Source organism: Motacilla alba, chromosome 4 (assembly GCF_015832195.1).
Source record: "Motacilla alba alba isolate MOTALB_02 chromosome 4, Motacilla_alba_V1.0_pri, whole genome shotgun sequence".
Lineage (NCBI taxonomy): Eukaryota > Metazoa > Chordata > Aves > Passeriformes > Motacillidae > Motacilla > Motacilla alba.
In genome coordinates, this window is record NC_052019.1 from 52,648,957 (window position 1) to 52,661,722 (window position 12,766).

Here is a 12,766-nt window from a genome sequence, read left to right on the forward strand (position 1 = left end):
ATACCTTTAGAATGGTTTGATTCATAACCCTGTAGTATTTTAAAGGACTGAGGTTCAGAACACTGAACAGTGTTAGACTCCACTACAGGAATTGTGTTTCTCATGTGCTTGGGTGGAGTGCTTTCAACTCTGCTGCCACTCAACCCCCGTGCCTTTGGAGAGAGTGTCACTGGTTCTTCACTACGCTGTAACGTCAAGGTTTCTAAATGTGCATTTTCTGAGTTAATTTTTTCTATATGCCTGGCATCATTAACATGTAGTCCATTGGCTTGCAACAGTACTTTTGTTTGATTAGTAACTGAGGTTTTGAATAAGGTACTGGATTCCATGCTGCACGAGCTTGCATGACTCACAGGAGATACCCCAGCAGGATGGCCGGCACTTTGCACAGTATCTCTCTCCCTCACAGGAGCAGCAGCAGGATTAAAGAAGATCTGAGAGGTAGAGACATCATGGCCAAAATCCTCTGCGAGCAGTGCCCCTGGCCCACTGCTGGGCAGGGCATCAGCCTCTGAAACAGAGTCCTCAGTGAGAGCAATGAAGTCCGAGGGCGTCTGGGCAGCTGTGAGGTCAGCTGAGAGCAGTGGGGACTGCAGGGAGCTGCCCACGCACTCCGTCGTCTCAGCCGAGCACGGAGGAGACGACTTGGCCATCACAGGTTCGCTCTCCACATAGGATTTAACTTCCAGCAAACACCTGGGCTGCTGCGCAGAGGAAACCGACTGACTCTCTGGAACTGCTTTGGAAAACCTGTAGTGTGATGAAAAAGACTTAGTGAGAAGTTTTCGTGTGGACTGTTTGACAGAGTATCGGCTTCGCTCTTCTGCAAAGCCCGAATCATCACCCTCATTCTTCCCAGAGCTTATGCAATTGATAAAGACATTCTTATTAGCTGAGGGCTCCTTTCCCTTTTCAAAATCGTCTGTCAAAGACCTTGTTATCTTCTTGTTACGTGAGCTGCCAAAGCCAACTGAATGCCTTCCTCTGCTTTTTATGTGCTCGTCTAAGCTGAGTTTTTGAAAAGTGCTAAGAGAGGACTGGGCACCATTTGAGATGTTAACGTTTTGACTCGCTGAGTCAGGCTTCTGCTCACTCCCTTTCTTGTTATGGAAGCTAATGGAAGGAGTGCGGAAAATACTCCGGCGCTTTCCTGTGCTCCCTGAGCTGGAGTTCGTGCTGGATGGGGAGGAGGTGTGGACACCAATGGCGTTGGCAGAAGAAGGCGAGGAAGGAAGGGAGTCGTGTCTCCGGCTAACACTTCTCCTGAATATTGGCAACCGAGATACAAGAGTCGATCGTCTGGATCCCGAGTCCCCCATCAGGGCACAAAGAGTCCGTGGTTCTTCACAGCCAATAAAATAACCTTGGATGAGAGAAAAACAAAGGGATGGGGGGAAAGAAGATGAATTAGTCAGCCTCAAAGACCACTTGAACAGATTTGTCAGTCAGCCTAAATACATAAGATGTCAACATCAATTTGTTGCATGCACATTACTAAGGACTTCGAGCATTTCAAAGTGATGTTAAATAGCCAGCACTGAAAACTGAGCAAACATGTCACTTAAAATATTCTACCAACAAAAGATACAATTTTATATACAATACTGTACAACAGTATTTTATAGCGTTACACTGGGTTATGGTATAAAATCGAAATGCCAAGAGATACACAAACATATCACCCAAACATCCTTAAGTTCTTCTTATAAAGTGTAAGCTGTCTTAGAAGACAGTTATTTTTCATTATCTCAGTAGAACAATTAATTATTTTGTATTTCTAAATTCTCCGATTTTTGCATAAAAGAAGAGGATTTAAGTTTTTCAAACTTCCCAGAACTTCCAGTTGGATTTTAATTACTTCATGTGCTTCTGTTAAAGGCTGTATCAGTTGGCAGTACAGAAAATGATGGCACTGCAGTCCAGCCAAAATATGCAACACCAAAAAATCTTCCTGAAGAACTCTAAGTTCAAGGAATTTACTGTCAAAATATGGGATCATGTTTCTAGATTTGAACTGTAATTGGAACTTATTTGGAATCCTCTCACAGCCTATTTGCTTATAATTAGCTAATTTTTCATGGTTTTTGAAATTAGGAAGAAGTGCTTCCATGCACAGGCACTTGGCCTTTTTTTATAAATATTTAAGCAAAACTTATTTTGATCAGCACTGTAGATGTACTGGAAGAATATTAATCTTTATGAAATATATACCAGTTCTAGCTCCTTTTTGTTCTCCTTATAAAAAACTACCACTGTGAAAGACAGGACCACAGAGAGACAGCAATAAAAACATGTAATATATAATTACAGGAACAGGCTGTGGGAATTGTGCCCCTATGTAACTTCCTGAACTACTAGTATTCAGCACATAAAAATAAACCCCAAGTCATCTGTCTAGACAATGTTTGTATGTCAAGTGCAAAAGCAAAGTAATTTATCTAACGAGCAATTTAATATGTGTTTTGTGGCTCAGCAAGTACCTGTGAGCAATGTATATATTTAGATAAGTGTATACACACACAAATACACATGAATGGAAACAGAATATTTAAGTATTACTAGAACTACATATACTTTATATAACTGTGAAAGAAAGGGTAACAAGTTGAAAGACTGTTTCTGCCTAGAAACTGAACTGCACTTTTCTGCTGTTAACATTTGTTTTAAATGCTAGTACAGTTCCACTCTGAACATGCAGTGCCAAGCAGCCACACCATTCACAAGCACCAGGAATCAATAAGCTATTTTGTAGTTCAGGATGAGTAAAACAGCTTGGGAATAGTCAGTAATTGCAAGAAGTCGCTGGTGATCTCTGATGGCAAGCTACAGCCCGACCTAGACAAAACCCAGGCTCTGTGACTGAAAACCCAATTTGAATTCAGTCTGACTGGGGCAAAACTGGCAATACAAGACCACACAGAGTTACCAGAAAAACTTGACATTCACCAGTGAACTGAAGCACAGCCAGCTGTTCCATTTCACTGACAGGTGTGAAAGCTTGCATTTAGACCACTGTGTAAGAGCAACGGCAGGGGGGACAGAGCAGAAAAGCTGAGGCCCTGCAAGCTTCCACAGGAGCTGGTGTTATCCCAGCTTGTTCACCCGTCCGCAAACTCTTCATCCCTCCCCTTCAAGCTTCTCTGGCTTCTTTAACCACTTCAAGACCGTAACTGTCTTGGGGTTTCTTTGCTGTACTGAATCTCTACCTGCAGGCTTACTGGTACATATAGATAAGCACATACACACAGGATTTTTAGAGATTGGGAGGATTCTTTCCTGTATTTTAAGGAGAGATCATAATTGCTCAAAAAAACCACTTCAGAATGCAGATTTACAATAGCAGTAGATGAGAAAAGTACTTTTAAAATACCTTAAACCTCTACAGCCATTTTATGGGTGTATAAAACATTTGCTGCTGCTGTTCTCTCTCCTGCCCACAGCTTTAATTGTCACTTCACTGAAGAACAAGCCATCCTAGTTTATAACTACAAAATTTTCCAAGCTGAGAGCAGAAGGAAGCAGAAAACTGCACAAAAAGCACCGTCTGTAACTTTCACTGGGAATACAAACACTGTGTCTAAATAATAAAAGATTCTTCCTAAGGAATGACCCTGAATAAAGACAGCCTTGGCCTTCCAGGTGGTAATAAATTTTAATAGAATACATTGCCTCTAACAGTAGATAAGAAACTAGCATTTATTCAGTTGATTCCTCCTTTGCTGTCTTTTGAAGGAAGAACACAAACTGTCGGCATTCCTGTAATTGTCTGAGCAGCAGAAATCCTCACTCATAAAATATGAACTAAGTGCAATACACTGTTCTTTCGAGGTCTACAATAGCTATCAGAGAGTATTCCCTAAAACACACACCGTTGCGCAAATATACCTGCATCTATGCACGCCCATGTGCATACACTGTGTGAATGTTGTGAATGTTCTGGTAATATTTATTAATATTAAGATGTAATGGAATTGTATATATTTTACATACACACACATTTTGCACTGTTAACCTGCCAAAGTTTAGCATTAAGTTAAAAAGACAACTTTTCTACTTGCAACTCAAGGTAAAACAACAAGTATTTCAAGATAGCAATACTTTCAAATACTACTTAAGTCTGATCTTCCATTAATTTTTGTTTACAGCACATGAGTGATAAACTGCCATATATGTCCTATTATGACTAACATAGGAGGAGTTTCCTTTCAGTCTCCACATTTAACATGAGTGTTTGTACTTGCATCTTTATAGTAGTAACCCTTAGAGAGAGAAATTCACTCCAGCTCTATCTTCTCTGCAAAACCATTAATTTTATTAATAAAGTTCTTATCCCTACTGGCATCATTCTTAAAACCTTCAACAGAGGAAAAAGAAAAGAGGAGAGAAAGATACCTTTGTTTAGGCTCGTTGTTTAGGACAATATATGCTAGTACATAATGAGAATACTCAAGAGAACAGGCACACTATTCTGTATGGAGGTCTGAATCTTGATCAAATACACAGCCATTACACTGTAATACTTTCAAATTCTAAAATCCAGTTTCTGATGAAACTGAAGTGTTTACTCAGTGCTGAACAAAACAGACAATTTTTGCTTTTTATGGAATGGATTTTTCATGCACATTCTTGCAGCTGGCATTACACAACTAAGAGTTTGATATAATGACAGAAAATTAGTAAGTTGCTTTGAAAACAATTGAAGGCAGAGTAATAGTGGATTATTTCAGAATATTCTCTGGCTGCAGCTCGGAGTTCCTGAGCTCCTGTGCTCAGACCAACGGAAATGAGAAACCAAGTGCGAGCAAAATATTTCCCCTCTTCATAGAAATTTAGAAAGTCAATCAGATGGAAATAGGTTCCTTTCATGTTGGTCTGCACCAAGACACTGCAAAATGCAAATTAATCTCAAAAATATCTTAATGTCACATATTTAATTGCCAGAGACGACCAAGAAGCAAAGTTTTTTATACTTTGGGCCTTATTCTTCCCCCATGGAAGATCCTTGGAGGAACCATCCAGCTAATGTTGTAATATCAGGCCTTTATCTTGCCCAAAGAAGTTGTCTGACTATAAAAACACATGGGGTAAAAATTATACAAGAAGCTCTGTATTGTAGATATCATTTTATCTTGTCAAAAGAGACAAATTGCTCAACTTTCAGACAGTAAATGTAACTCCAGGGGAAAAAACCACAAGTGTTACAACAGGCAAAATTGTCAAAATATTACACCAATATCTCCAGAGAAATCTACTCCATCAATTCACCAGCCGAAAAATAAAATGCAGTACTTTTTATTTCAGCTTCTGCCCAGCAGCTAGTCTCACAAGTACGCCAGAATTCAGTCCTTTCAATAAACAGCAATTCCTTGTGCTTCTGGTTTTGAACCCCAGCAGATGGAGCCATGGATCTACTTTCTCAATAACTGCAAATATGCAGAAGCAACAGTCTGTGCCTTTTACATTTCTTATTGCCTTTGAGGCAAAATTTAGAAACTGAAATTATTAGTGACTTTTACCATTATCATAATTACATATACACACCAAAAGACAATATATGTTTATTCAACACTGTAGTGTGTAGGGGAATGAAAACACTCCCTTCATAAATAAACCAACCTGCTACTACCTCTCAACACTTTCTGAATAAAGCTTTCCTAAATAGGTTCTCCTTAAAGATGCAGTTCCTAGAAATATTAAACATCTTCCACACAAGAAACAAAACTGAATTAGCTATCAAAGCTTAAACTAGGAGACGACATGACACATAGCTGAAACGCCTCAAACCTTAAAATCAGAGCAGAATATCAATAAGCATCTGGAAGATTTTTAGGCTCCACTCATAGCTTAAGGATGATGATAGATTTTCTTTATTGCTTAGAACTGGGAACAGCACAATAAAGGAGAACACACAGGACTAAGATGCGCATCTTAAACTGAGAAAATCCTGCCTCCATCCCTCACACAAGCACCACCATGCAGCAGGAGGCAAGGACCACCTCACAGACACGGTGTCTATAGACCAGCTGGCTCCAACCTTACACAGAAATGAAATTTGCCCCAGGATACTACAAATACCCACAAACTACATGAAAATAAATATTTTTTAATTGTCAGTGTGTCACCAGAAGTCCTGACGCAGCTGATACACTTGTGAGAAGCAGTCCTTTAGTCCATGGGGTAACATTACAGCCTGTGGCTCCCACCCAAATTGTTAAGCTTCTATCATTTGGATTCCAGCACTGTACTGTTCTCAGCATTTAAGCATTACTGCCTTCCATAAAGCTCTAGTATTATTTGTCTCTCTAGTGTGTTTGTGACTTGGTTTTACCTGCACAGCTCCCAGAGGTCACTGTGTGTGATCAAGCCTGTCTATGAGCACAATGTAGGAGTCTAAATGAGCCATTAAAATCAGCTTACATTTAAAACAAAAGCAAACAAATAAACACCAGATAAAGACTCAGGGCTTTAGCAGTTACCAAGGACAATGTAACCGAATTAATAGGATCTTACTGAAAACACCAGCAAAGCCAAATGCCTGAACAATAGAAGGCAATAGCTAGGAAAGAGGGGGGTTGCAAATTAAAAGGCACTAGCTTGGAAAGAGGGGTTTGAAACAATCTGGGTTTGCAAATTAAATGAGTGAAGCTCCTTCTAATACATGACAGCTCCACTTGCTTTTGTGAAAAACACTCTTCCCTTTTCCTTCCTTGGGCATATAACCCTTGCAGCGTGGTACAGAGCTACAGAGTGTATTCTGTGGAACAGCAGCCACAGTCATCATTCTCACAGTAAAATTTTGTAAGCTCCTACCACGTCCATGCCTGCTTGGAGGTTAGTTTTTCTGAATAGTTTTGATAAATAACTGAAGAGTACCTAACACAGGGCACCAGACCTTTAAAAATTATGTATGTCTATATATGTACACATGTACAACTCCACAGTCTTACTCCCCTCTGTACTGAAAAACTAATTGGGGAGAAAAAAGCTTTTATATATCTGGGAACAGCTTTTATATATGTGGAATACAAAACAAAAACACTAAAAACTGAACAAGAACATAGAATCCAAGCACTCAATTTCCCTAAGGCAAGAGATGAGATTTCTTTCAGTTTCCTGCATTCTGCAGCCCAGGCCTAACTTTATTTTCAAATACTCCCTTGCTTTCAGGAAATGAGAGAGGAAACAAGCAGATAAATTTGCAATAAATAAGTCTGAAGCTACACAAATACATCAAAAGCCCGTCTCTCACTTTGACTGGTCTTGTACCAGTTGAAGACAGTGACTTCATATATCCATAACTGCTTCCCAGTGTTGTGATTAAATTAGAAGTGCAACGATCATTCAAAGACAACAACTGTAGGTAAGATATCTATATATCCTCTTTTGACTTTAAGTTAGCTAGAAGACAAACATTAGCATAAGACAAGTTACACACAACTCATTCTATCATTTATTATCACTGGGTATGTAAATTTATCCCACTTCTACCATGTGAACTGTGGCTGTAAGAAAGGAGAACCAGGGTAACTGATATTGAGAAACCTTGGGGCCACAGTTCTCTCACATTTGAGTCACCCCCTATTTCAAATGTCTCTCTATCACAGTAAAGGTTGTCTCAAACAACTTCAGTATAATATACAAAATAAGAGAAGGGAACCAATCTTATTGTTAGTCTTTACATACACCCAGCAGCCAGTTGCTCTTCAGTAAGAGCCGGAATAAGCTACTAGCAAAAAACTGATTGTGTGAAGATCAACTTACACCCATTCAACAATCAGACAAGAAAGGTCAGAAATGGGGTAAGGACTATACCACATCGAAGAAGCAGTTCCTTTCCTGTTTTGGTGTGTTGTGTTGCTTTTCCAACAGAGGAGAGAAACCATCCCTCTCTCACCTCTGTCACTCATCTGGATTCTGGAGAAGCGTACAATGCATTTCTTACAGCATCTGGTATCCACAATATTTAACAGTTTAATTAGAAACAGTTACAAGTATAAGTAATAACCTGGAAATGCAAGCATCAAAGAGCACGAGCTTGCTTTATGATTCAAGTGCCATGGCATCAACTCCCCCAGTTATCTTCCCCAAATATGCTTGCATACAATGAATTATTCACTTGCTTAACAAGTGAAATGGACTTACACAGATCCCTGATTACACATGGAAATTATACCATGAAGCGACAAGGAGAAATGGACTAATTTTGGGACATCTTGGGTGGGCAGAGAGATAGCAGTCTGGGGACTGGGAAGGATTCAATAGGATGCCATCCTTCTTCCCTCATTTTTTCTCTCCTCTCATCCCCTTCTTAGTGTCCCTAACTGTGTTTTTACAGTGCTTAGAGGTAGTAGAAAAGCATGTTCAAACAACATTTTAAGGAAAATAATTATATTTGGACTTCACACTAAATAATAGTATTTAGTCATAAACACAGCATGTGTTTATATATAGACAGCAATTTGACTTTTGGCTGTGCTTTATTTTAACTAAAAGGAAAAAGCAACCTACAGACAATCAAGGGTATTTTTTTCATTCATGCATGAAAAATAGGTGTAAGATGCCTACTAGAGCACACTGAAAAACAGCAGATCTAGCATTTGCCTCAGTCCAGGACATAAGGAGACTAAGAGAATTCTTGCCAGCCATTTGCTCTGGAATTTGAGCGGAACAGATCACTACTGCACAAGGCAGTTGGTATTCTCACGAGGAAAATACCCAGAATAACAGAGCTCTAGCTCTGTACTGTTCAGTGCATAAAAATTGTTGGCAGAGTGAAGCAAAGCACCAATACTGGCTACTACTCCCTAAGGCATTCAAAGCATCTTTATCAGTGCTGCCTCCCCCCACCCCATCCAAAAAAACACAAAAGCACAAAAACAACCACACCAAAAAAACAAACTGCTTCCTGAAAATATTCTGCTGCCTCACAAGACCACAAGATATCATGAGGGTATCAAAAGCATAATCCATTTGATTTGCACAGTCAGTAGTTCATTCAAGTTCAGCTTTAATGTGGTCCTTCTTAAATCTGTGTCTCTTGCTCACTTCAAGCAGCCACCTCACAACTGTCTCAGCACTGTGCAGTCCCAGCAGAGCTGCAAGTCTTTGTTCAGTGCTCTCTCTCTACTCCTCTTACCTTCCTGAATCACAGCTCCAATGTCAGCAGCAATTTACTTTTTATTATAAAGCTTCCTGCACGTTTCCGAGTCTGGCTCCTTTTCAGCCCCAAGTGCCACCTGCCTCTGCTGTGTATATGGCAACCACAGTGACAACAAGGGTTGGGATCATTTATTACCTCTGTCACTGGTTCAGTGTGTGACCTTAACTGCATTAAGAAGGACCAAATCCTCATCTGCTGTAAATTCAACAGGCTTCAATGAAGTGGATCACGCTGATTTAAACCATTTGGCCTTTCATTCTTATAAGCCTCAATCATTCCATCTATAATTCTTCATTAACTCTTGCAAAAGCAACACCTGAATGTGCATGATCCAATCACTCCCAGGACACAAACTTGTAATTTAAGCAGATGGAAGCAGGGTTTCTCTCTCTCTTTTTTTTTTTTTTTATTTTTTTATGGTGACCAAGGACAGAAACCCTTAGTAGACTACAATAAAAATAAATAAAACCCTAGAAAATTAATCATGCAGTTCTGAAGAGCCATATACCTGTAATCCACTCCAGCTTCTGCTTACAAATCTGCTTAGGGCTATGTTAAAAACAGAGCACTGAGACAGACAGATCCATGGTTTATCTCACATCCTCACAGCCAAAAAGGCAGGGTGCTAAAACTCTTACAAGGGATCCACTGTGTTTATGCCCCATTGAAGTCAACAGGACCATTCATGTCTTGAAAGAAGTATGTGCTTTTGAGTGAAAGAATTTTAAAAATACAACGTATCTGTGGCTATTATTAGTCATTAAATAAACTGTGAAAACTTGGCCTAACACTAGGCAGTTTGATTTACAGATTGGCCTTTGGTCAATAAAAAGGTAATTGTAGTATATCACTGTTGCAGCTGTTGACTGCACTACCACAAAATAACAGCTCTTTGCCAAATTTCTCCAAGTTCAACAGAAAAGAACAATTCCCAACTCACGCCTTGAAAGAAATCTGATGATGCAAAATGAACTGTTAACACTCAGACTGAGGATTCAGATGGACTGAAAACTTCCAGGCAAGCTACTCCCAGCTTACTAACTATAATGAACAGGAACCACATGATTCTTGCTCCCTGCAGTTTTTACCACACATAAGACATGTGCCTCATGGGGATGAATATTAAATACATTCATAATTACCATTCTCAATACTGTGTAATTTCATTATTTTAATTGAAAACTGTTTAATTTCTCTATATGCTAATGTACTCCACTGGACACTACTTATAAGAAGAATACATTTTTAGGAATCAAACACACTACATTCAGAACTAAATCATGAACCTATCATGTTCTACCTAGGACTTTCACGAACCTTAGCAAAGACTCAGGCAATACCCCTTTTTTATATTGAAATTATATTATTTCTAGGTTAAATTTATCACACTCATTTCCACTTGTCTTCTTGCTAATAGAAACAATCAAAGGAAACTCCACACAACTCAGTATATTCTAAAAATATATTATAAATTCTAATTGCAAGTTGCTAATCAAATGTTAAAACACAGTGGCTCACATTTCTTTAGCATTGCATATAGCACACTTGAAGATAACCAAGTGCCATAACAATGCCTGGAAACACGTGTACACACACAGTAAAGACCTGCATTTAGTTTTGAAAACTGAAGGCTAACAAAGTCTAAGCATAAAACCCAGCCCACAAAGCAAGCAAAGAAAAAAATAAAAGAAACCAGCTTGAAAACTCCAGAGCTGCCTAGAGAGAACAAAATCATCATGGAAGCTCCTAAGGATTCCAGAAAAAATTAACACCTAATTTAATTTGTTTCTCTGGATTTAAGAACCCAATTATCTGGCACTTCACAGCTTGTAGCCACAACTCAACACAAACTCCCATTAACGTTAGTATTCTACCCTAAGTTCAACACAGAAAAGTCTACAAAAAGACGGTATATCACAGTTTCCATTTATCCCAGCTATTACATAAATATCCAGGTGTTTAAGTGGTATAGGTCTTTGAAGCCATCAGCTCTGTTTCCACTACTCAGTGACCTGCTCTGTGACCAAGGGACCCATTAGAACCTATCCCTCTCATCAGAATTACAATACCAGGAATATTTTAACCTAATAGGTATTTTGACTTCAGGTTTAGATTTTAGAGTCCTTAGATATAAGCATTTTTTTATTGTATGTTCCTGGATGTCTCTGGTGTGTTTTGTCACTTTTAACCACTGTACAGCTTCTAAAGGCTTTAGTCAGAATCCATCATTATGTCCAAGTTGCTATCATTTGCTCCCCTCCATCACCAAATATAACTCTCAAAGCTACTCTGATTTCCTGAAACATCAGGGACATTAAATAACAGCATTTATACAACCACAGGTGCTTTATGTCAGTCCTGGAAGTCCAATCAAATAATTAATTTCTTAGAAGGTTGCAATCCATTCGTCTTCTGCCTCCTGGCTGGGATGATAGAAAGCAGAGATAACTACACCATGCCTAGAAGTTTGGTAGGAAAACAAACTGCTATTTCTTTACAACACGTTGCCTCACATCTAAGCAATGCAAATCTGTAGTCAACATTTTGCCTCCAACAATTTTAGCACATACAAAGGATCAACAAATACACAGAAACAGAAATTTGGTCAGCAAGGATGCCAAAATAGGAATGGAGAAATGACAACAGAAATAACCCCTGATGTCAATTCAGAGAGAGTGACTGGGAGACCTGTCTCCCAACAGGAGAGATGCCTATGGAGACACACAACTGCTCAGAAACTCAAGGAAGAAATTCAGCTAACCTCTATACCTAGAGAGAAGATAAATGCCTAGAACGGAGAGTTAAAGAAAAAGAATGGCAGAAATGTAAAATCTATTTTAAAAGCTAATAAGAGACAAAAATTGAAAAGAGAAGTTTGGGGATAAAATCATGTCTGAATGAGGAAGAGTCTTAAAGTCATCCCAATTTGTTTTTTAATTCCATGGAAAGATATATCACAGTACTGGACTTACTGCATAATGACATTCCCTCAGAGCCCGTCAAACTCAAGTGGAACTTAGAAAAAGGATCTTCTAAACAAGCACACTACAAGATTCAGTTCTTGTGCTAACTCATAGATGTTAACTAATTCAGTTCTGCCAAGCACTTAAGCACATGCTTGACTTGGAGAATAATATCACCCCTATTCAGCAAAACACTTAAAAGCACACCCTTCTTCTAAATCATAAGTGATTCCATTGACTTCAAATGGAATACAAGCACAATGCCAAGTGCTTTGCTGGATCAGTGCACAAAGACATAATTTAGCCCCCTTCACTGGATGAATTGGACATCCTGTGCCTTGCCATTTCATAACAAAAGACCAAGAAAAAGTAAAGCAAGCCTTAAAGGGTCAAATTAAGTATGTTGTAACTGTAACCCAAATTGTCCTTTTCTGAATGCTTTTTACTGTTATTGTGAAAGCTGAAATGAATTCTCAGTATACTTTATACACTTAGAACAAATGAACGTGTTATTTTCTCAAATTTATGCACAAGCCTAATTGCTATGCAGGCACAATTAAGAAGATCTAAGAAATGCAAAACCAAGATACCATATGGTTCTCAGTTCCAAAAATCAGAGACATAAGAGCAGATTTCACACACT

At 38.9% G+C, this 12,766-nt stretch overlaps 1 protein-coding gene across 8 annotated transcripts in view; it reads right to left on the reverse strand.

Moving 5' to 3' along the window:
* The window catches only part of CCSER1 (coiled-coil serine rich protein 1), a 615,878-nt gene that overhangs the window by 546,878 nt on the left and 56,234 nt on the right, over positions 1-12,766 (reverse strand). For all 8 annotated transcript variants that reach the window (XM_038134232.1, XM_038134233.1, XM_038134236.1 and 5 more), the window contains one exon: positions 5-1,363. In XM_038134232.1, the coding sequence (XP_037990160.1) occupies positions 5-1,319 (1,315 nt within the window). In that variant the 5' untranslated portion in view covers positions 1,320-1,363. The remainder of the gene's footprint in view (positions 1-4; positions 1,364-12,766) is intronic.